This window comes from Pochonia chlamydosporia, assembly GCF_001653235.2.
Source record: "Pochonia chlamydosporia 170 chromosome Unknown PCv3seq00014, whole genome shotgun sequence".
In the NCBI taxonomy this organism is placed as follows: domain Eukaryota; kingdom Fungi; phylum Ascomycota; class Sordariomycetes; order Hypocreales; family Clavicipitaceae; genus Pochonia; species Pochonia chlamydosporia.
Window position 1 is genome coordinate 37903 of NW_019154049.1, and position 23710 is coordinate 61612.

The 23710-nt window shown below is 47.1% G+C and overlaps 7 protein-coding genes across 7 annotated transcripts; 4 read left to right on the forward strand and 3 right to left on the reverse strand.

Moving 5' to 3' along the window:
• Nucleotides 1–1277: 1277 nt before the first annotated feature.
• On the reverse strand, nt 1278–2072 carry VFPPC_10904 (hypothetical protein; the record flags this gene model as incomplete). The annotated part of the gene is made up of 1 exon (XM_018289199.1): nt 1278–2072. The coding sequence occupies one exon, from the start codon at nt 2070–2072 to the stop codon at nt 1278–1280; it is 795 nt and encodes a 264-aa protein (XP_018136788.1).
• A 356-nt stretch (nt 2073–2428) lies between these two features.
• VFPPC_10905 (transcription factor Zn, C2H2) lies at nt 2429–4794 on the forward strand (the record flags this gene model as incomplete). The annotated part of the gene is made up of 2 exons (XM_018289200.1): nt 2429–2876; nt 2948–4794. The coding sequence occupies 2 exons, from the start codon at nt 2429–2431 to the stop codon at nt 4792–4794; spliced, it is 2295 nt and encodes a 764-aa protein (XP_018136789.1).
• Nucleotides 4795–9102: 4308 nt separating this feature from the next.
• Nucleotides 9103–9444, reverse strand: VFPPC_10906 (hypothetical protein; the record flags this gene model as incomplete). Its single annotated transcript, XM_018289201.1, has 1 exon — nt 9103–9444. One exon carries the CDS (start codon nt 9442–9444, stop codon nt 9103–9105), a length of 342 nt encoding a protein of 113 aa, XP_018136790.1.
• Nucleotides 9445–11258: 1814 nt separating this feature from the next.
• VFPPC_16939 (hypothetical protein) lies at nt 11259–11652 on the forward strand (the record flags this gene model as incomplete). The annotated part of the gene is made up of 2 exons (XM_018294691.1): nt 11259–11338; nt 11379–11652. The coding sequence occupies 2 exons, from the start codon at nt 11259–11261 to the stop codon at nt 11650–11652; spliced, it is 354 nt and encodes a 117-aa protein (XP_018136791.1).
• Nucleotides 11653–13510: 1858 nt separating this feature from the next.
• VFPPC_14847 (hypothetical protein) lies at nt 13511–14638 on the reverse strand (the record flags this gene model as incomplete). Its single annotated transcript, XM_018292615.2, has 3 exons — nt 13511–14012; nt 14069–14286; nt 14399–14638. The coding sequence occupies 3 exons, from the start codon at nt 14636–14638 to the stop codon at nt 13511–13513; spliced, it is 960 nt and encodes a 319-aa protein (XP_018136792.2).
• Nucleotides 14639–19331: 4693 nt separating this feature from the next.
• VFPPC_10908 (hypothetical protein) lies at nt 19332–20351 on the forward strand (the record flags this gene model as incomplete). Its single annotated transcript, XM_018289202.2, has 2 exons — nt 19332–19428; nt 19483–20351. 2 exons carry the CDS (start codon nt 19332–19334, stop codon nt 20349–20351), a joined length of 966 nt encoding a protein of 321 aa, XP_018136793.2.
• A 1671-nt stretch (nt 20352–22022) lies between these two features.
• Nucleotides 22023–23674, forward strand: VFPPC_10910 (chromate transport protein; the record flags this gene model as incomplete). The annotated part of the gene is made up of 4 exons (XM_018289204.2): nt 22023–22553; nt 22614–22738; nt 22831–23332; nt 23399–23674. The coding sequence occupies 4 exons, from the start codon at nt 22023–22025 to the stop codon at nt 23672–23674; spliced, it is 1434 nt and encodes a 477-aa protein (XP_018136795.2).
• Between the last annotated feature and the right edge of the window lie 36 nt (nt 23675–23710).

Consider the following 23710-nt stretch of genomic DNA (forward strand, 5'->3'; position numbering starts at 1 on the left):
TGGTGATGTGGCAAGCCATCAGTGGCCAGTGTCTCAGGTAGAGCAGAAAAATAGTTCAGACTCTGTAACTACTCATAACAAGACAACCGGATCCAGCATCAGAAGAAACTCGAAGCTCACAGTTCTGTTCTCCGTTCCATTTAAACGCTCTGCTAGCTTCACAAAGTTCATACCACCGCACACGCCGTTTTATACATGAAACGAAGAATACCTGGGTTGAAGCTGAGTTGCTGAGCGAGATAGCACAGCGGTCGAGGAAGGGGGAGTCATGCAATATGACGTGGGAAAGGCGGAGGCAGGGCCTCACTGACACAAGGCTGGAAGAAAACCTCCGCCGCTCGTCTCTGCAGGTGACAGCCATTGCCACCCTTTTTCTTGCCAACCAGATGGAGACGTTGGAATCCCGTCAGCTCTCTCAGAGTCAAGTTGGCAAAGTGCCGGGACGGGACCAGCGAACACCAGTCGTTGTATGTCTCCTAGTTCTCTTCTTTGCCTGTTCTCTTTGCAAAAACTCGCAATTCTTAGGTAATGTCTGTAGGAGACAGAGTGTTCTCCGGCATCTTACCCTGGTCGTCTTCTTCTGCCTTCCCCGCTTCAAGAAGCATCTTGGCGAGCCATTTGACTATTACCTCAATATGTTGTTCAGATCGTCCCGCCGCCCGTCAGCCCAATCCAGTCCACTTCCAGACACAGTATACGTGTCTTACTCTACCCCCCCGATTTGCGATAGCTTAGCCAGTGCGCATTCCATAGAGCCACCTTACGGCTATGCAACCTATAACTAACAGCACCGACATAGAGAGTAGAGTAAGCACGTTAATCACAATATATACAAGTTGATCTCTAAATAGACTGTTTCTTAAAGATGAAGGTCTTGCATAGTCCACGATCCACATTGCCAAAATTACGAAGAATAAGGCGCACATAAGGATAGCTGGGGTAACTAGTCCAATCAGTTGCTTTTGAAAAGACACTCTCATTTTGACAAGAATGCATGTTGTAATAATGAAGCTCACCCACAGAGGAGGAACCAAGAGATGTAAGACGTAAGACCTGGGTGGTGGACTCTCTTTTGTTAGTAACGGCTCACTTGACAAGTTCTCGCTCAATATTGGTCAAGTCAACTCACATATTGAAAGGTTCACTGGAATTTCTGGCTTCACGGTATTGAGACACTTGAAGATAAATATGAACGATGGAGACTATTCCCAGAAAACTCAGATTGAATGCAACGGTTTTAGGCTTCAGCTTCGTACTCCAGAAGACGAGAGTAGGGCTCAGATGCGCCATATTCGTTTGACCTGTCTTTCCAAGCATCTGTTAGCAACACTACTACGAACTATACTTTCTGAGTGTTCTCTTACTGGCATGACGATGTCCACATGTTCCGAGACCAGCTCTCTTCTTTCTTGGATAACATAGGTCAAAGACTGCCGATCATTGTTGTCAGGGGATTGTTGCGACCGATATAGTCTCGCTAGTTGACCTCCGCGTTCTGAAACGTCTGTATTATCAACCTCAGTGTCAATTGGGACGTGGACGGGATTGACGACATTCAATACAGGTTCATATGGCGTTCGCGATCTGATCCCAGGAAGGAATGTGTAGTATAACCATCCCAACGTAATCAGTAATTGCTCAGCAGTGGTGCATCCCAGGAGCCACAAGGCAAACATCGCTGCACCTGGCCCGGATAAGAAGTCAGGTCGGTCTACCGTCGCCAGATACACCCATGCGACATGGAACGAGATTGAGCCAATGGCTATTGCTGGAGTTGCCCAGAACAGTTGCATCATCAGCCATTGCCGCACCCCCCGTAAGTGCGGCCACCTGTCGACAGTATAGAGGAAGTACGGAACCCAATCTGTGATACTGAGTAGCACAGCAACCCAATGAAGGGCAACCTGTCGACGATGTGCCTCCTCCGTCACATGCTTACCGCTAGCTGCGGCACTGAAAAAAGCAACCGGGACTCGAACGAATACTATCCAACGAGCATAGCGACGAACTTTCTCATTTGGCTTTCCGAGCCCCTTCAGCTTGGTTCCGCAGCTATCGCGAAAGCTGGCCATAAATGAAATGTTTTCTTGTTCTTTGGCAACTCACATGTGTTGGAGCTGAAGTGGTGCAAGTTCACTTGTATGTGGTAGTGAACTCCATCGGATGAATGGTTGCCTGGGAAGTTACAGCTTTCAAATAGATTTGTGGAAGCGAGCATTGACCGAAGATCAGCAATGACCTGCCTATTTTGGGCCAGAGCTGTGTCTTGAGTCAGCCGTTCAAGTAGCCTCGCCTGGGGCTGAGAGGGCTTAGAGGGGAGGGCTTGGTGTTATGTTATGACTTGACTTTGTTACCCAAGAATCGCATCTGAAATATCAAGAGCTTTAGGATACCTTGATTATTTCTGTTTTATTATTGCAACTCAGCGATGGACCAAGACTCGACGGAATCTGGATATCCCATGAACGCCTTGAGGCAATTGAGATTTGGGGATTCCTGCAATACGTGCAACAAGTTCGACCTGTACAGCTTCGACAGCGACCCGTACGGCCTTCGAGGATACAAATTCTGCAACGCAGAGGAGGCTGCTTCTAAGGGGTGTCCATTCTGCTCTCTACTTGTCGGTGCCTTCAAAGCCAAACTGCGGACTTCACCACGACAGCTTACACCCAATTGGGAACAAACCTGGTGGATTCATCTTAGTCTGGGAGTGAACAGCGGCCCACCGCCGCAAGACATCGAGAGCTGCGGGTCTGGGCTTGGAGTGTACACGATGAAGGCAGCTCTGGCTCCTGAGGACGTTAACGAGTTCCACGGGCCGAAACTACCTCATGGCACATATCCGTTACTGGAATTTCACATCGCCGCGGATCCAAGTAAGTGCGGCAGAGTATTCGAGATTTGGAGGGCTACCAGAACTAATATGAACGCGTCATTGCTCTTTCAGATAGCCAAGCTGCCAGGAGCGGAGATATTCGGGGACGATACATTGGCAGAAATGACCAGTCAGAAGACTCGGTAGATATGATTCAAAATTGGCTGAAGATCTGTCTTGCACATCCCAAATGCTGCCGGACCATGTCAGGCAAACGAGTTATCGATGCTCAAAAGGCGCCTTTACCAACCAGGTGTATGGAGGTAGGAGAGAGAGGGTTTTGGCTGACAGAAACAAGCTCCAAGTTAGGCAAATACGTCACCATCTCTCACCGGTGGACGTCAGCGACTGCACATTGTTCCACGACAGTTTCGAATATCAATCGTAGGAAACGAAAGGACAGCACCTGGTGGAGGAGACTTCCAAAAGTATTTCTCGACGTACTAGAACTTGCCCGCCGCCTTGACGTCAGATATGTCTGGATAGACTCCTTGTGCATTATTCAGAGAGGAGATGAGGGTGCGGATTGGCAACGTGAGGCTACCAAAATGGCTGGCTACTACCAGTACTCCCTGTTTACAGTTGCCGCTACGTCTGCAACAAAGGAGCTTGGCCTGTTTCCTCCAACAATAGCTAATACGCCTCGAATTGCACGTCTTCCGTACTCTGATAAAGACGGCTGCCGCCATGGCCACTTCTACATCTACTCATACAACTGGGAAGTAGATAAGCAATATATATCATTTATCCAGGACAGCGAACTTCTTTCCCGAGGATGGGTCTTCCAGGAATGGCTTCTCAGTCGAAGGATAGTGTATTTCACTCCAGCAGGTGTCTTTTGGGAATGTGCCGAACAGCGACCTCATAATGACCGCGGTGAAGTCTCCCAAACACGGTCTTCAGACGACAAACTGGCAGATAATCAGCCGGCGGTAAAGCATTCTTTTTCATTGGACGATGCCAGCATTGACCCCATTTGGTATCGCATAATTGCGGCCTATTCAGCTTTGTCCTTGACCAAGCCAGATACGGACCGTGTCGTGGCCCTCGCGGGTATTTCCAAAGAATTTAAAACAGCGTTGATGAGTAAAGGACTGAGACGAGGCAATATAGCCTCGACGGTGCGATCCGGCCTGGAGTTCGTCTCGGGACTTTGGTTGCCTGACCTGCACCATGGCTTACTATGGGAATGTCAATCTTCTGGTAACAAGCTTCAACGCATCCCTGGTTTTCCAAGTTGGTCATGGACATCCATTTTATGCGCTGTGGAGTGGGACGAAAGACAGAAGCCTCGGTCTTGGACGTCTATTTTACACGATGTGCTGTTGGACGGAAAGCGGAAGTCTCGCGTCAAACCTGAAGCCGAATTGACTGCATTGGGAACATCTGAAGGTGGCACCTTCTCTATGGAATTTTTGATGAATTCGACTGAAGAACTCGTACACTCCCCTCCGAAATTGTTTGATGTTGATAACTGTTTCGTGTCTCTTCACATGAAGGCCAAGATTATACAGGTTTTAGTAAGGGGCCGCTTGCACAGCGAACATGATGCTGAAATTATCTCTGCAACGTCAGGCTATCAGAAAAAGTCGAATACGTCTACCTGGAGGGCTGTTTCATCTACTCTCCGGCCGACCGAGATAGCTGGTTGGGCTTCAGTTGAAGACATTGACTACCAAGCCGACGCATTATTTGAGGGAGGGCGCGAGATGTGTGCCCTACATATTTCGACAGCCCCTAGGGTCCCTGGTGGCTATGGTCTTGGCTATCTTACTCTTTGGCATCGAGTATTCAACGTTCTCTTTGTGAGGAAAATACACGGGCGAAGATATGAGCGACTTGGCGTTGGAAGGCTTTTTGGAAAGGAATTTGAGAAGCAGCTCCATGAGACAACGACCTGCGACGTTGAGCTCTTTTAGTCAATTATCCTCTTCCTCCGTATTGTAGACATTACCCCGTCCCAGCTTGCAGTTTTCGTGTAGCATTGCAGAGATAGCAGGCTCCGGTACTTAAATGGGACTACATAATGAGCTTCTATGCTAGGAGTACTGATGCTAGCGGTACTGATGTTAGTAGCACTTATGTTAGGAGTACTTATCCAAAGCTGGATCTCATACTAATGCTAGGAGCACTGATGCCGAGGGACAAAAAAGAGATGACGATGGACTAAAAGTAAAAACGAAGGGAGGCATTACCTTTGCCAGGTTCTTGATGCCCGGCTCACCTTCCGAATAGAAGGGGGATATGCCATACACTGTGTATTCGTGACGAGGCAGGAACTTCGCGGTTGGCCAAAGAAGAAGTTCCCTAGGGAACCCGGGTCTTGAGAAAACAGCTGCTGAGATGGAGACCCAAACGATTGGGCTGAACTTCACATTCACTGATCAATGACCTGGACAAATATGATGCACCACCCCAAAAGTCAGATTTACTCCTTAGCCACTAACATAGTGTCTGCCGACCCGACCTAAGGTGTATGAGTTCGTATCTGTGCTGTCTTGCTCATCCAAGATCCCGAAATCCTCATCGAGCATCTGCTTGGCTGCGGCGACCTCAATAGGCAAGGCACATATCCAACCGACCTGGTGCGCGTCGAGTCCTGGGGGGGCCATAATGTTTCAGCTCCTAGGTCGACATAGACATACCACTTCCAGTTGGTGCTTGCCCTCTCAAAACTTTCAATTTCTGATCAACGACAAGCAACAAGCATAAGAATTTTTCAGAAACGACGCAATGCCTTCCGCCGGGAGGCAATCTAGGGTCGTGGAATAGGCAAGAAACTGACCGTGATCGCCGTATGATTTACGACGAGACCAACAAGGCATTCCTCAGCCATCACAAACGTATTGCAACATGATTTAGCCAATGGCCGCCCGAATGTCTCCCGGTGAGGGGAGGAGGCACGGCAGCGAGGCTGTGGTTGCCCACCATAGCAGTATTGGAATCTGCCTTCCCGTCAGTCCATCATTCCCATAGTGGCATTAAGGCAGTTTAGTGGTCAGTGGAAGTATTCACAATTCAAGCCGCGATAGCAGATGTAATTCACAGACCTCGGGCCACAATCTATGGTAGGCAATCCGTCGCAGCTATGCTATGCTGTGTGATGAGGTGTTAGCATCGGTGACCGCAGGTAACACTGGCTCTCCATTTGAAGGTCCGTTTGCTTCAAAATGGAGAGCGGATGGATATGGAATTTTACTCCAGTCCAAGTCGCCTCCGTTTTGGGGATCACTCGCCCCTCAATATTGTGCAAAGTTGGATGGCCGTGACTTTGGTGGCCGTGATTGCTTCAATGCCAACTAAGAAGTCCAACAAACCTCCGTGTGAAACGCGCAGCCAGGGGGCAGGGCTAGCGCTGAGGGGCGGCCCGCCGCGTCCCTAGTTGTCGCAACACTCCTAGCCTGCTTCTTGGTTGATTGGCCACTGCAATTTGAACGAGGCTGAGACTTGTGAATCAGATAGAAAGCTGAGTAGTATCAACAAAAGCTTATTTTCTGTGCCGATCAGGGTAGCTTTTAGGACAGCTGCATCCAAGGCTGCCAGCAACTCAGCATTAGTCAATATTAAAGCTTAACGCGCTTGTCCAAATAAGATCGGTGGCAAAAACACATGTCTTGTTAGCTGGAGGCCTATTGTTAGACGCGCAGAATGTGACACAGGACTAAGCTGAGCAGACAGGCGCTAATCTATTAAGTGTAAGTTTAGTAGAGAGAGAAGCCATAAGGGTGCACACCTAGGATTTATTTAACCGTACTGTCCACTAAGCCGTTATATTTAATGGCCTGTCGGTGAAGGTCTAATTTCTTACGTAACCTACACAACGCAAGTTCGCGAGCTTTGTTAGATGCTCTTTCCCAGCTAACCTTACATGAGTAGTATACGTAACCATAGATTCGTGAGAACCCACGTAGACCCTGTTCTAAGAAGACACAGGACGCCAATAACAGGACCGGAGGACTTAGCATTAGATGCAATAGCTCCTAGCGTTTTGGCAATCTTGTTCTATTGCCTCCCAACCTATAGCATGTTATAAACTTTCTAATTAATGTTTTGCCTATTTCTAACAGAGTGTTAGATCCGCTTAACAATAGGCTTAATAGGGGTCCCTTTTAGATAAAGCTGGGCCAGTACAAAGCAATAAAGTCGTTTAATTAGCTGGTTTAAAGCAATAACCTGGTTAGACTGCTCCACTGCAAGGAAAATGCAAACGTAAACGTCAGTTTAAGAAGCCAGGTCTAGGAGCCAGTTTTCTATACCGCTTCCGTCTAAAACTTGCTGTGTGTTTGGGCAAGGATATATTTTCTCTAATTTATTAACTTTTTGCGAGTGGTATAGCTAGACTTTATTGTTGCTTTGTTCAGAGCGTCTCTTTTGGGATTAAGGCAATATCGGTAAAAAAAGCTAAGGAGCCTTACTAAATAGCCTATTTAAAAGTTCTCTCTTTAGCTAGGTTAGCCTGGGCAAATCAGTACGAAAGGAAGTTAGACCTCTTGGTTTGTTAGGGCCGCGAAATCTTCGCGGCGAAGCTTATCGCACACTTACCTGCATGCCCGCCTGAGTCGCAAGATAAAAATGCTTTATCGATGTGAATAAAACTCATACACAAAACCGACGGCTTTCCAGACCATAGAGGCATAAAGGCAAGGAAAATGCGCAAGTATTCCTAGGAAGCTGTCTCAAAAAGTGAGGACAAGAGGGCGGTGACGCTTCGACTAACTTAATATCAGCCATTTCCCGTGTACTATTGGTTGTGCCGACGTCTAAAACTTCCCACACTTCAGGTAAGCTATTTTTGGCTCCTGCAGGGGTAACATAGACTCACTTTGGGAAAAGCAACGGAACCAACTCTACAGCCAACAGCCGATCAACCAATGATCAGAAGCCTTTTATGGCATTTATTTATCTTTCTTGAATGCCAAATTGGCCCATAACCAATCTAAATCGGCAAATCCCCCTACATTGCATCTATGAGGCATCAGAAAAAGGTTATTTTTGGCGCTTTTATAGGGGTACTACGTTGAGCCAGTTCCAGCTCATCGAGGGACCAACCGCATCATATCCGTCAATGAATCAACTTAACATTTGAAAAGTCATTTGAGGCCACACATTCCACCACCTGAGCGCAACCTGAGTTCGGACCAGTAGACAACTGTAGGGACGTAAGCAATATTTTCGTTCTGCCGTATTTACAGTATCTCTTTTGCGCTACAAAGGAATAGTTAGGGTGGGTTTCAAATAGTGTCACCCTACTCTACGATGAGCACAACAGAATAAATGCTGAGAAGACATAAGTGGGAGTTGGGAATAGTTTTAGCATCATTTAGTATCGTGGCATTTCTCGCCTCGAGAAATTTCGATGGCAACTGTACACACTAACCAGAGATTGAATTTAGTTTTAATATTTCAAAACACGAGGCAGGGTGTCAAGATCAGGTCGCTCATTCAAAGCAAGCACAATATGCTATTGTCAAATAAATGCTGCCTCAGTCAAGCAAACATGCGAGTGTGGCAAAGTGGCAATAGGAAATCGTAATACTGCTGCGTAAGCAGCAGTATTCCAATAAGTATATAATTTCGTATGATTCCATTCTTTTAGATAGAAAATCAAGAGTCTCTCGTTGCCCGATTCACAGGGGATCTTCTGCCCGATCGTCGTCCAGTTATGCAAACGAGTCGTGAAGTGTGACACAGGGTGACCTAAGGTCAATAAGCCATCGATATTTAGCTCTCCCTCTTCTGTGCCTTCCGGTAAAGATATGCTCAGAGGTTTAAACTTTTAGAGACGCGTTTATAAATGTAACGGTCCAAGCGAGTATATTGACAGCTGGCTAGGCGACTATGAACAAGTATCCGAAGGTGAAGCAGAAAGCAGAGCTCAAGGAGCTCTTGAGCTCCTGAGCTTGACAACCTAATCTTGCTTGCTGACAGGGACGGAGGCGCGAGCGCAAGCCAAGCCACCATGGGGCTCAGCCCGTTACAACGAATTACCCTTACCCTTACCCTTACCCGCCTGGCCCCAACCCACCGTTCCAGATCGCACCGGACTATGCCGTCAATGAGTGGTGCCTAGGCTGGTCTAGCTGGCTTTAAATACTCAATAACTTTCGTTCGTCCGAACTCTTACCCCTCTTAACTGGTTTCCTTCGCTGTCTTTGTTCCGTAGTTACAGACGTAACGACAGCGAGCAAGTACGCCAAAATCTGCTTGCTCAATCAAGAGGTGTAGCCTTAACGGACAACAGTAACCCGGACCGGATCGAGATCGGCGACCGAAACAGGACTGGGGACTGAAACGGAAATGGGATTCGCATTGGCCACAGAAACAGAAATCGGATCCCGGGCATTAATAATGAGAGCCTTCACAGGACCATCATCTAGCAGAGAATAAATCTTAGAGATCTTTCCAAAAAGAAGACCGAGTAGCACAACGATAGCGAGATTAGTACAGAGAAGAAGGCCGACGCATAGCGAGGTGACCCTCGACGCTTTGGTCGTCTTGACTTTGCCTTGGTCCAAGTTGCCAGCTATTGGAGGTATCGTTGCAGTGCCGTCTGTATTGGGACCAGACATCTTAGGCGGTAGATGAGACTTAGGCACGCTTAGTTGCCAAAGGATGGTTCACTGAGTTTCGCTTGAAGTATCCAAATGGTGAGGTTTGCAAGAAAATCATTTAGTATACAGCCAGTATATACTAGTGTCTCCAGCCCTCTTTATATGAACAACCAAACAAATCACGTGGTTCTCGACTTCAAGCATGGCTCCGGTTGCACAAGTAGTGGACAGATGATCTTGCCTCTTACGGGGCAAAATGGTGCTTTCCACATCTCAGCCGCACTCCACTGCTGTGCATTGGCCCCTTGCCAGCGACCAGGGTTATTACTCCCAATTGATGGCATTTTTCAGGCACACTTTTTGGTACTCGTGCCGCACCTCGAAATTTGCAAATTTTAACTTGATCTGGCGCAGATCGACAGCGACGTAGATGGCTGCCGGTGCGTGCATGTCCCTGCCTATTTGGAGCTACCAGCTCACTCATTATCCCCATCACAAGCGAGATCGCTTCTCATTGCTTCTTAAACTCACGAGGTCTCCTTTTCCCTGTCTCGTTTTCTCTTTCTTCCTTACCTTTGGATGCTTGTTCATAGTCGCCTAGCCAGTTGCCAATATTACTCGCTTGGACCGTTACAAGACAGAAGGGTTCCCATTGCTAAATATAGCTGGACGCTAGCTTGATGTGTGCCCCCAGATCTATAGGTTTGTAGGTGGTTAGAGCCTAATCGGTTAGGTGTCTGGCACCTTGCTCTGGCTGTCCATCTTCCAATATAAGGTGACCTCAAATTTGCCTTTATCGCACTCTCGCACTGGACAAAAGAAGAAATGATGGCGTATCTTGACTGAGACAGCGAAGAAAACGAACGTATTAATGCAAAAGTAGTAGTTACACGATGTTCAAAATTGTCGATTTAAAGTTGGAAGGAGAGGTATGGCTGAAGTTTGGAGAAAAGCAGAGGAAGACAGCGCAGAGTAGCAACTTCTGTATGAGGCTCAACAAGAGGAAAGTTGCATCATAGTTCAGCCATAAATTATACAGGAAAGGAAATAATATCATTCCTGTGTCATTACTTAGCATATTACCGTGTACCATGTTTTGCAAAACAACGCAGCCCAGACAACACTGTCGTCTCTGAGTGACAGATCTGTATTGCTGTAAAGCTGATGAGCAAGAAGGCCGACAGCGGCAATGGTTATACCTGATGCAGGAATTGGGACGGATCCTCTCCATTTTAGAGGGATGTGGCCTCGTCCACCTATTACGTGCCGACCTTGACGACGAGGCCGGGCATTTTTTGGGGAACGGCTGTACTGTACCAGCAAGGGTTAAATTGTCCTAACTCGTCAGGAGGCGCGTTTACTCTTTATGACAGGGAGACATCGTAGGAGCACAAAACCCTTTATACTTAAGCGACTGGTATTTCTATCACAACCAGACACCCTTGGACTTCATTGGCTGACTCCACCTGCCAAGCACGGGGTTGGGGGTTGAGTTGTGTGTTTGCACCGACCTACGAGTTGACAACCAGAGATTACTTATAAAGGGCCTTACCCCACCCCTCTACCTAGGTGATTTTGCCGACCTAGTATCTGCACGCCCCAAACGGATGATCCCCACCATGACCATGCTAATTTTTCCGGATTGCATGTCGGGGACAACTGGAGGTTGAGAGTAAGGCAGATTCAAGTAATAGTTGATCACCAATATCCGCCAGCTTTGGCTTACGACAGACCAAATGACGGGAGGGTGAACCCTGCTGCCTGTGTGGGGTTCTTTGCCAACTGGGTCTCTACCCGTGTTCCCCTTGACATCCAACAACAAATCCTTGGGAATGAGCGGGGCTACCATAGCTATCGCACTCGTGATCCACGTTGAAAGCAAATCGTGCTGCAGTTCGGCAACGTCTCTCTTGCCAATATAGACTACGGAGACGACCGCCTTAATTCACGAGGTCAGACGGACTGCAGCAAAATGCTGGCAAGCCACCGTCTGGGACGTTGTTCAGAGCGTTATCGTCGACTTGGATAACGAGGCGTAGTACAGGCATTTGGTGGCTCGACTTCAGCGTGGCATGGTCAGTACACGGCAGTCTTGGGAATCATTGGGAGGGAACGTACGGGATTCTAGAATGGAATCAGAGACCGAATGAACGCATGGACCTTGGCCCATGCCACATGATAGTCATGCTGAAAATACGATCGACACGGCTTTTGGGATCTCAATAATTCGAAGTTTGTTGATTAATAGGTCTTCTCTCACGAAAGCCGGTGTCAATATAGCCCCTTTGCCGAAGCCGTTCAAGCACCGGGTATTTGCCTCTCTCCCGGAGAGCCTGGGTGACTGCTAATCCTTGGTTGGCGAAACTGGGATCAACGCGAGGAATCTAAAGCCAATAACCCAAGCACATACCCGCTTATGGAAAACCTTGCCGCTGCTGCACGCTGTAGGACAGTTTTGCCGCTTTTGTCGAGCAAGTTGGGATTGACACCTCTCATTCCCAATAACAGAGAGATTACCGGTTTATAGCCTGTAAATACTGCGTGGCAAAGTGCAGTAGACCCATCAGAACCAATATAATTGGGGTCTATCTCGTAATCAACCAATAACAACGTAACGACCAATTTAGACCTTTGCCTGATTGCAATGATGAGCACTTCTAGATTAATTCTTGCACCATATTTGACAAGTTCGTCTATCGATAAGCGTACTATTTCTGGTACGTCACAGCGTGTCGCGACTGTCAACAGCTGCTTATAATCAACGTCCTTCATCATTTTAAGCACGCTCGCAATTATTCTTAGATTACGCCCACGTACGTTAATGTAATAATTAATCATTATTTCTGTTTGGTACTTAGTTTTTATGGCCATTACCGAGATTGTACTTCTATACGATCGCGATCCGAACGCAGTTTTCAAATTGTGGGAGACTAATTGCGCCCGTAATAGTGCACAATTGTGCTTGTAATATGCTAGGCTGTAGGTGATTTAGGAGATGTTAAGGAAGCTGGCTACACCGCCTTTGCTGAGAAGTACTTAAAATTTGGGCGAATCAAAAGTGGTTCATGCCGGTGTAGCCAAAGTGTCATGCCGGTATAGCAATTCCCGCACCCAGTTGCCGTACACCGAGTCGATCGTCAGACACTGATGAGCGTGGAGAAACGTTTTGTACCATCGACATCTGATCACGGGGAGACAAATAGCTACAGAGATATCAATGGACGCTGCTGCCTGAAACACCATGATTAGTGGTCTACGGTCAGCCGCCAAGCATCGAACTAGACTCACTAAGATTGCCCATTTGTTCTCAGCATTTACAATAGCGAATGGAGCCTGTGAAAACGCAAACACAACGATGTGAAAGACGAGTAATAATCCCGTCACTTTGAACTTTCCATGGCGACAAAGCCCGCAGCGTTTCAGCATCCAGAACGCTGTTGTCGCCAAATATAACGGCGCCGTGGATCTCTGCGAATGCGCCATCATTCCGGATATTCCTTTCGCCCCAGCCCATCTTGCTTAACATTTCCCCCGGCACAGACGAACAAAGTTGCTGCACACGGTTGGGAAAGAAGTGCACCGAGACCCTGTGAGAACCTTCCAATGGTCTAATATCCTAACCCACGTGTATGTCGGGTAGCCTCGCCGTTGGTGTCGGTAATCAGAGTCTTACTCACATTTAAAGATTGGACGCAGAACATGGTTCTTCCACATACGTGAGGATTTGTGAGAAGCAACCCAAGACCTGCACAGACTCTGAGCCTTTCACAACATCGTTTTGTTCAGCAGCTTCCTAGAAAAATCGAGAAAGCCCAAGAGCAGTCAGTCAAGCTTTCTCGCCGACCAAAGCTCGCGAGAACGGAATTATAGGGCAGTATCGGGTTGGTTGTTGGTTTTGATGGTGCCCACCCAGAGTGCGGAAGTTTCTTGCGGCACATTCCAATCTAACCAAGGGATAGTAACTCCCTGGGTCGACTGAATCAAAGATGTACCGCAATAATGTAATTTCCTGAACTACTATAGGATCAAGGCTATTTATACTATGTAAAAGAGGGCCAGTACATGCTGGCTATGAGAAGCTAACTCAAGACTGTGGCCTGGTAGGAAGCTCGACCGGCGACTGACTAACGCCGCCATGATACGAGAACGGTGACGCTGGTGAAATCGTTTCAGACAACTCAGCTGTCCGGTCTTGCTCAGCTAATTCTCTCGTTTGGACGGAATGAGGATTAAGCTCGGGTTTAGAAATCCATTCGCTGAGCCCTAGTGTCGCTTTTCCATCCATTTCTCTGGCCTGGATTACCTGAGGTTCAAGTTCATGTCCAAACTCCCGTTCGGCGTTTTCTGTCGGACTTTGCATCGATTGCGGATTCGCAGGGCTTCGGACTTCAAATTCAGGTTTTCTGGTCGTCGTTTGAGTGCCATCTTGATAGTAGCTAAATCCGGGGTGACGAGCTTGTGTTTGCATATATGGCTGCATGTTCGGCTGCTGAGTCGGGTATTGCTGGAATTGCACCCCTTGGTCAAGTCTTCGTAGGCGATGAATAGCAATACTATCGCCTATTATGCCCACAGCAAAAAGTATACTATCATCCAAGTTTAGCGAGTCTGGGAAGAGTAGTAAAAAGAATACTTTACTCACAGATCTATCCCAGCAATGCCTGCAGATGCTTCATAAATGGAACCGAACAGGCCATGTATGGGCAGGTTGACCGCTGAGGCTGCCATCCACCCAACAGTCGCGATCCAGAGTACCAGGACTAAAAAGTCGAGGGGAAGGGCTACCATGGGCTTGAGGGACTGTGGTGCGCAAGAGTGAGCGCAAATGAGCCAGATAGAGATGCCAATTGAGAATACCGACTAGAGTGACGACGAACAGTTAGCACATGTCAGCCTTCTTAGAGTCCGCCGTCAGGGTTTCATGATGAGCATCCCATTGCGCGGATATTCTGTATTACGTTTCGCAACTCACGGCGCAAGTTATAAGGACAACTCGAACGGCTATCCCTGTTGCCAGGAAGTATGCTGGAGCGCCAGCACTGATGAGGGCAAAAATGAGCTGCAGAATGGGAACCGTAATCCAGCCAGGGGGGTATAATTGTTCGGCTGGAGATTTCATCATGCCGTAGTTCATTGGTACTGCCATGGCGGCTACTTGACGGCCCGGAGGTCCCCATGTTGGTGGTTCTTGTTCAGCGTATGGCGAAGCCATCACGATGACAGTTCGCGCGGAGGGCTTGGCTTTCTTGGCTGTACTTTGGAATCGAATCGATGGCTGATCTTAGCAGTTCGAATGCGTGGTGGAGGCAAGTTTTGGAGATGTTCCGAATGAGTCGACATTCAACAAAGAAAGTTCACAACCAGTGATATGAACAAATACAGTCAAAGAAACTGGGATAGTGGCCATTGCTTGCCACACTGACGAAGATGAGGCGGAGGCAGGCTGTCACAAGTGATTTTGTGTAGGAGGATACTTCATGAGCCAGGTATTCGGACATCGTGTTGATCTCTACCGAATGCAGGTGAGGTTCAGCCGCGTTGCGTTATGACTTGACTGGGGTCGTGATGTCACACGGTGAGAAGGCTTATGCAGGGACGGGTCGCATTCAATACGAACAGGGTATCAAGCGACCAACGACGGTCACGGTGATTTGGGAAAACTGCGATTTGGGGCCGGCCTGAACTGCGACAGATTGATGCCGTACTGGGGTTGTAAGTTAAGAACCAAAAAGGGGGCGACAGGACACCTCTTCTCTGTAAGGTATTTCCGACCATCATCACCCTTCTACAGATCTTTGCTCGGAAGTACCTGTGGGCCAGGAAAGGTTGGGCGAATCAAAAGTGGTAAAAGTCAGGCTTGCGTAAGAGTCAGACCCCTCAAGCAATTCCCTACTCTTATCTTGCTCATTGTTCCTTTCCATTCTCGTCGAAGGGGATGACAGTATGGAAGTCCAGAATATCCTGGCTTGGACGAGACACGACCATCTCAGCGATCGGAGCCGCATTAAAGGAAAACTGAGCCGCCCTGTGCCTAGGGGGATTAGTGGCCGTTTTACGTCTAGATGTAAGCTAATATATAATAATGGCATTCACAATAACTGTAAGTTAGGGCATTAGCTAATATATATATAGGTACTTGCTATAAAAACTTTAAAAGCTAAGGCTGGTAATCTCACTATTATATCTATAGGTTATGTGGTATACCCAGCTTAGCTTAGCTCTAATAATTACGCTTGCGGTAAGATTTCTATTTTATATTAGCTATCCTCCTATAAAAATTTATAAAATATAAGAAATGCGTATAAAGTTATAGTTACTAGTATAATATAAGCGCCTAGAAATATTCTCTATGCAAGATAACCTAAGTACAGGCTAGACTCTATACAGAGAGCAGAAAGTTTAATAGGTATACTTCCCAGTAAGCATGCTAGTCTACGCTATTATACCTTAAAACTATATAACTCTAAGGCTTAAGTTAGATAAGTATTATAAGGAACTTATAGGACTTAGATGCTTACTTAGTAGAGGAATAAGAAATAAAAGCGTAAGATATACCTTTAAAGATATTAGCACTATTAAAATTATTAAATTCCTTAAAAAGTTTACTAATATTAATAATAACTTTAGTAATAGCAAGTAGAATAAAGTACATTAAATAAAGTGTAATTCTATATATTCTATTATTAACTAATTTAATATAACTAGGGTAATATAAGTAGATATAATAGAGACTTATTTAAGAGAGATTCCCTCACAAGATAAATAACAGCACAGTAAAGATAATATAGACTCCTAGATATAGAAATTAGCACGCAGTAGCTTTAAGTTATAGGTAATGCTTACCTATTATACTAAATAAGTTAAATATGTAGAGCTTTAACTTTAGCTAAGAGCGTAGAGTAGATCTAATAATGTGCTAGGCTTCTTATTAGAAGAGACTGCTAAATAATAGCTTTTAGGCGGGATCCTGCTTCTTAGGAGGGAAAGGGGAAGGAGTTTCTTATAGAGGATACTTACTGCGCGGTTAACAAGAAAAAGATATACTAACTAGAAGAAGATAGAGTTAATATAGACCTATAATACATGCTATTTTGCCCTTTGTCTAATTTGCTAGTAACTTACCCCCTTACATCTAAAGTAGCCTAAGAGGCAAATAAGATATAATGCCAGATAAGCTAACCTGCTTAGGTATATATTAATGCTGCTAAATAGTAAGACAGAAGAGGTAATAGTATAGAGAAAGAGAATAATATAGATTAGAAGTAGAACTGTAAGTATAGTATTAGTAGTCCCTATTATGCTATATTATTTGCTAGAGGGGTAGATTTATAAACCTACTTAAGGTAATATAGAATACTCTTTGCTAGCTTTATACTGTATATAACTACTATGCTAATAATAAAATATTAGTTAATTAAGCTATAGCTAGAGCAATAGCAAGAAGTTTATTAAGAAAGGAAACTAAGACGCTTATTCCCACAATTACTTCCATAATGTTAATAAGTTTTATGTAATAAGGTGGTTTAATGGGAAGTCCTAAGAGTGTAAACTAAGCTGTGCTATTAGCTATAGCTAAGGTGCGACATTTAAAGCGGCTTGGGTCTGCCGGGACAATACAGTAGTTGTTATCCGCAGTATTTAGTGGTGTCTAGAGTCTACCGGAAATTTGGTTTGACGTGGGAAACTTGAGGACGGCTGGTCGGATGTGGCGAAATGGGGTGCTCTGGACTAACGTTGGAGCGGCTTGGCGTGTTAAAGTTAAAAGGCTGTAGGAGGAAACAGCGCGTTTACAAAGCAATCTAAGCGGCCTGGGAGAAATGTGCTGTGGATTATTCTTATACGTTTTTGTCTATTCCATATTGCAATCTTTCTAGCGAGACTTAGTGACAATCTCTCCTCCAGAGCTAATAACCTAGTCCCAGTTAACAACTTACTTTAAAGTCTTCCCGCGCTAGCTGCTAGTTAAGCTGCGCTTTATCCGCCTGCTATAGTCTTCATGTGGCGTTTGCTGGCGTATAAGTCTGCGCTAATTAATAGGACTAAAATTAGGCTGCGAGAAACTAAGGTGCTAGGGCTATAAACACAGGGTGTTGCGACTTAAGCTAGATAAGACAGAGTACGCCACTAAACATCACAACGCTACCCCCCAATTGCACTTATTGTAATGCTATACCTTAACCACGGTATAATTCGATGGATTATCGCTAGCTTAATTCACAAGTGAGCTATAAGGGGCTAAGCTCACGTACCTGCATTTCCCAAACGCTTAGCGGATATTAGAACCTTAATCGTTAAGCCCAGGAAACCCTTCCTACTACTCGTTTAACAAATTTGGCCAGTCTGCTAGGTAGGAAGGCCAAGACAGTTATAAGAAAGGTATAGAGGGACTAGAGCCTCGCATAGTCCTCATTTAACTTCCCTGCGGTGTCTTATCCTTGCAGTGGAATGCACATAGTTTCCAAAATGTTATCCCAAAGTGATAACTTCCTGGGTCTAACAGCCGGGAAATCGTCAACAGGTTAAGCAACCATGCCCACGCGAACTTTAGGCAGGCGTGGCACTTGCGCCCGAAACCAGACAACATTTCGAATGCTATACCCGTTATAGGTTAGACCTAATGAGTATGCCGTACTTCGCGGCTCCATGTCACAACATGCGGCCAACAATCTGGGGTAGGATTCTACAAAGCACCATTTAGCTCCAACCCGAATGTGGAGCTCGCCACGGCATCCGTGCCATTTTGACACTTCATCGATGATCTCCATGGCTCGCAGCTGCGGGTTATCAGGTGATGGGGCGGGGAAAATGCCGGGGAGAGGGTGTTTATGTACCATTCACGGTGGGATTAATGTAATGGATTATTGAGCAAACCTTCGTCATATTACCGACTGGTTTTCTCAGCCAATCGCTCAACGCGCCAGAGCCGCCAACCCCTGTAACTCTCCTCCAGTCGTGACCAATACCACCAGCATGACAGGTCATATAGTCATGCAGAACCAAACAGTTTGAAATCTCCGGATACTCTCTAACATTTCATAGACGCACTGCCACATATTTCTGCCTGTTGCTCTGGCTACTGACGCTGGCTGGGGTTTCAGCGTCCAGAGCGCGGTATGTGACGATCTCAGCCTCCACATGCGCGTCCCCTGCCTAGGTCACCGCGAAGCCGCCTGTAGGTTCTGAGGTACTCAAGACTTTCTGGGTCTCCCGCCTTTTCACGGACATGGAGGAGGTTCTATACCCCTTCTGATACGCCTTTATTACCAGCCGTTAATAATTGGTTTATTAAACACATGGATCAGCATGCAGCCCTGCACACGAAACTCTGTTAAGTGGAGGTCGAACTCCCAACTTCTCTCTGTACTGGTCCCTATTCCGTAGCAAGCCGTTTCGTCAGCCAGCCTCTTGGTATGCCCCAGCAAAACTCTGTCGGCGCTTGGGCTGCCGCTGTCCGGCTCATCTACGTAGGGTCGCTTTCCTTTCGGCCCTTAGTTGCATACGTCATCCCACCTAGGGATGCAGATGAACAACTAGGGCTGTGCTAGGTCTTGAAATAACCACAAAGCTTTTGTTTCCCAATTCCTGTGGTGCAGACAAGTTGCGTCGAAACGTGGCGTCGAAAGTCGCTCACAGTGCGTGTAGTTGACGTGAATTTGACGTGTAATGCATAGCCCATGGCAGTTCAGGAACGCATTATCAAACTCATTGGAATGACTCGACTACAGCCTCTTGTGATGCTAATGTTGCGGCACGCAGTACATTCAGGCTTCTCAGATAGGATACTTAAGCAGTCTTTCGCCCTCGTCAGGCTGCGTTACCCGATTCCCGTCTGCACCTTGCTTTCATACTGCGTTTAAGTTGCTAAATTTATTAAAGAAGCCGCAAAACTGCTATTCTAAGACAGAATGAAATTCAACAAGTCGTTCCAGCTCGTTCTCATCCTTTGTTCGGCATACGCCGTATTGTCAACTCCACGAGGCGTTGCTATGAAGGTAGCAAAAGGTACAGTTGAACCCCTCCGCCTGATCTGCATTGGCTGACTCTGCTAATTCATAGGGCGCAGAGGAGTTCTGCCATCGAGAGACGTGTCCTCTGAAGCCCAGGTGAGCTGGACTCAGGTTGACCAGGTTCTAGGCAGAACCGCGGCTACGCCGGTTGATGGAGTTCATCGTTACAGCTTCCCGAGAGCCGACATGAACGTCACCGTCGGCAGCACGCACGTTAACGCTGGGTTCGCGTTAGGGAGCTTCGCAGCCTTTATGCTATCAGATGATGACGCCATAGTGATGGGCGACCTGGTTCTTAGCGAAGAAGAGGTTAACCCTGTCATGTCGGCGCTGCAGAAGGGGGGGATCCAGACGACAGCAATACACAACCACCTTCTGTTTGAGAAACCAGCGGTGAAATATGTCCACTATAAGGGGCAAAAGGATCTCGCGTCGCTGGCGAGGACTCTTCGCACTGCCCTTGGCCTAACGAAAACTCCTCTCACGGCTCCTGCCCCAAACAATGGAACCAGTCCACTGCCATTCAATACCACGGCCCTTGACTCCATCATAGGTTATCCTGGGAAGGCAAACAATGGAGTATACCAATACAGCATCCCCCGGGCAGAGACCATCATGGATGGAGAAATGACAATACCACCTGCAATGGGTGTTGCCACTGCCATCAATTTCCAGCCAACCGGCCGCACGACTGCGGCTATTACCGGCGACTTCGTCCTTCTTGCATCTGAAGTTCCGCTAGTTCTCCAAGTCTTGAGCGAGAGCGGCATTCAGGTTAACGCCCTATATAATCACATGCTAACTGATTCTTCCCGACTATTCTATATCCATTTCTGGGCAGTCGACGAAGTTGTAAAATTAGGAAATGCGCTGAGGAGCGCTCTAGCTCGCACGAATAGCAAGAAGCCAGGTGCCTGAGAATCAAGCTGCAAAGTCTTCCATAAGACAGCTCAATGGCGGAGAAGTTGAACATTTCATATCACCTGCTGGCAAAGGAGTTATGAGGGTTGCAACGTAAAGCCTACAGATCGGATTTCTTCGTGTACTTAGTTATAAAACCTATGTTCCTAAGGGTAGTTGGCTGACCACCACGATCGTTGTTAACATTAGGAGTGTGCCAGATCTTTTATCCAAACTTTTCCCAATGCTCATGACATTCTTTTTTTAACGGCCTGCATCGGTTGTATGGACAAATATTTGGACAACACAGATAAATTAGTCAATTAGTCACAATAACGATCCAGAACTTTCCAAATGACATCATTTTTCACCTGACAACCCTTACCTGATCCATCCTTAACACAACCCTTCTCTAGAGCAGTAGCAATGTCATCAAGCTTGGCCTCCGTGGTAGCAAAGCGCATCAGCATCTTTCGGGCTTGCAAACACTCCATGCCACCTGGCTCTTCACTTTCCTCCTGCTCGTCTGCCGCACCTGGCACCTGCGTGATGTCGGCATTGGGATTGCTTGCGAGAATTGTAAGGAGCTTGCAAGGCGGAGTGCGCGCACCATTGTGTGATGCTTGCTCAGTACATGCTGTCCGTGAGGAAGACAAAATATGCCTGGCGTTGGGATTTCCCGATGGGCTGCTGTTAGGCGTTGTGTGGCTGTAATCTATGTTTTCGGCGATGGCATCGCATGATTTCTCAATTACTTCCTTTTCAGCGAGTGAGCCTGGTTGACTCCGTCCCTGTGAGTTACATCGTACATCTTCTTCCCTTATAAGACAGGAGCCTATAGTTGATGGGGATGCACGGCCGATTCGCGCATCCTTATATATCAAGGAATTGATTGCGTCGTTGTCTAGTCCTTGGCCATGGAGGATTTGTCTCAATCGCCAGTTCTCCCAGATAACTCGCAGTGCTGCAGCCTGGACTTCCTTTGTTGCATGGACACCACGTTCACGTGTTTCAGCCAGTCTCCGCTCGAGGTCGGCTACGTATTCTTTATGCCGTTGGCGATGCCTTCGCTTGTTTTCTCTCAGGCGGAGAGCACGCTTTTGGTCCTAAGCGATATGAGTCACTGTACTCCAGCACAATTACATGCCACGCACCTTTGCTTTGTTCATGCTTGGAGGCAGTTGGGAGGGTTGAATGTAGGAGTAGAGGAAGTGTGGCCACGACTGACGAAAGTCCCGGGACTCGGACAATATTATTGGCGCTGAAGCTGCAGCGCCAATCCATTTGGTTTGGGCGGGGATGTTTCGCCACGAGCTCACCTCAATGCCAGTTCAGCCAATGCGATCGGGCCAGTCTATCTCGGTATCACACATTAAGGCAAGGCTTCTTTTGTGGAGCATATTACTACTAGCCATTTTGGGTGTAGTCTCTGGTGAGGAGACCCGACTTTTGATGTTGTGATAGCCAAAGCCAATCACATCTAAGCTGTCCGTCTCATTTCCAATATGCAGACCAAGTCGGCTGGCCAATCAATGCTTCCCAGTCCGTCCATCCTCCTCTTGCACGAATGTCCGGTAAGCCAAACAGCAACGACCTCAGCATATATAAGAAACTGCTTCGAGCAACGGAAGCAGCTACAATCTCTCAGCATGATCACTTATCAATTGTTTGCAAATACAGACCTCTTCAATGGCGGCCGAATCCACACCTTCGGAACTGGCTGCAACTGCATCGCCAGCTGCCAAGAAAGCGGATGAGGAGTCCCGGGACATAAGCAGTACAGAACCAGTCTCTCCTGCGCCATATTACAATGATGACCGTGGACTCGAAGACAACTCTAACGTGCCTCACCTATCATACTTGAAGCTCTTCTGGTTCTTTTTCTACAACTTTGGGCTCTTCGCCTGGGGCGGTCCCGTCGCGCAGATCGCCTTGATCAAAGAAAGGCTAGTAGTTCAAGACAAGTGGATTAGCCTCCCACGCTTCCAACGCGTCTTCTCTGTCTATCAGATCCTCCCCGGACCCGAGGCTGCCGAGTTGTGTATGTTTTTCGGCTGCTTATCTGCGGGTAGGATGGGTGGGATAATTGCCGGCACTGCGTTCATCCTACCAGGGTTCATTTTAATGCTCCTGGCCAGCTACCTTTATTCGTTGGCGGGATTTGAGAACAAGTACTTTAATGCGTCATTTCGAGCCTTGCAACCCATCGTCGCGGCTATGGTATGTTCTCTATTCCGTTGTGTGGAGATGTCTGATCATCGGGCTCTAACTGTGGTCCAGATCCTGCGAGCAACCCACAAGATCGCAGATCACTCAGTGAGGAAGCATGACACCAAGAAAATCGACCCGTTTCTGGTAATTGCGGCTATCTGCACAGCAATCAACGGCGCACTTCGTATAAACATGTCAGTATTCCCACTCCACTGAGCCAACAACGAGCAAACGGTAGATGTTTCCCACCGGTATCCATTCGGACTGACTCGAGCAACCCTCACAGCTTCATTTCTCTCGGCCTCTATGGCGTTATCTATACCTTCATATCTCGACGCCTCTGGATCCCCGCGGCCGCGCTATTTGTCTTACAGTATGCTGGCTATGCACTCTACGTCGTATTCCGTGGTGTTCCATCGCCCGTATCCCTGGCCCTTGGCATCGCTCGGACACCATCATTGATCCATCTCTTCTTGCTTGGGCTGGTTGCTGGTACGCTGTCATTCGGCGGCGCGTACACTGCCATACCATTTGTGCAGGTTGAAGCTGTCCTGATGGGAGCGTGGCTGCCCCAGAGCGTGTTTATTGATGGAATTGCTATTGGAAATATCCTGCCAGCACCACTAGTTATTTTTGCAACCTTTGTGGGCTTCCAGGGTGCTTACACTAATGGTTCAGTTGGCAACGCCTTTGCAGGAGCTATTGTTATTACTCTGGGAATGTTCTTCCCTTGTTTTGTTTTTACCATTGCGGGCCATGAATTGTTAGAAAAATTAGTGCGAAATAAGGTCAGAAAAACCCGACTCCTTCAGGCTCTCATCAAAGTTCTTTGAAACCTCTCTGACTAGAAATAGTTCCTCGCCAGCTTCTTCGATGGCCTCTGTGGTTCAGTTATTGGTGTCATAGCAATTATCGCCGCGCAGATTCTGAGAGCCAGTATCGAAGGCTCCCTTGACAAAGTGAAGAACAAGCCCGTGGATGAAATGATTGTTACAACAGCGCAGGTCGGGCCGGCAGCAGTTTTGTACATGCTTGCCTTGGGGGTTCTGTATAAGTTTACCAACAAGTATACACCGCTGCTGCTGGTCATTATGGGCGCTGTTGCGGGGCAATTTCTTTTTGTAGACTAAATGATAAGACACCAGCTAGGCCTAAGCCAGCTGCGT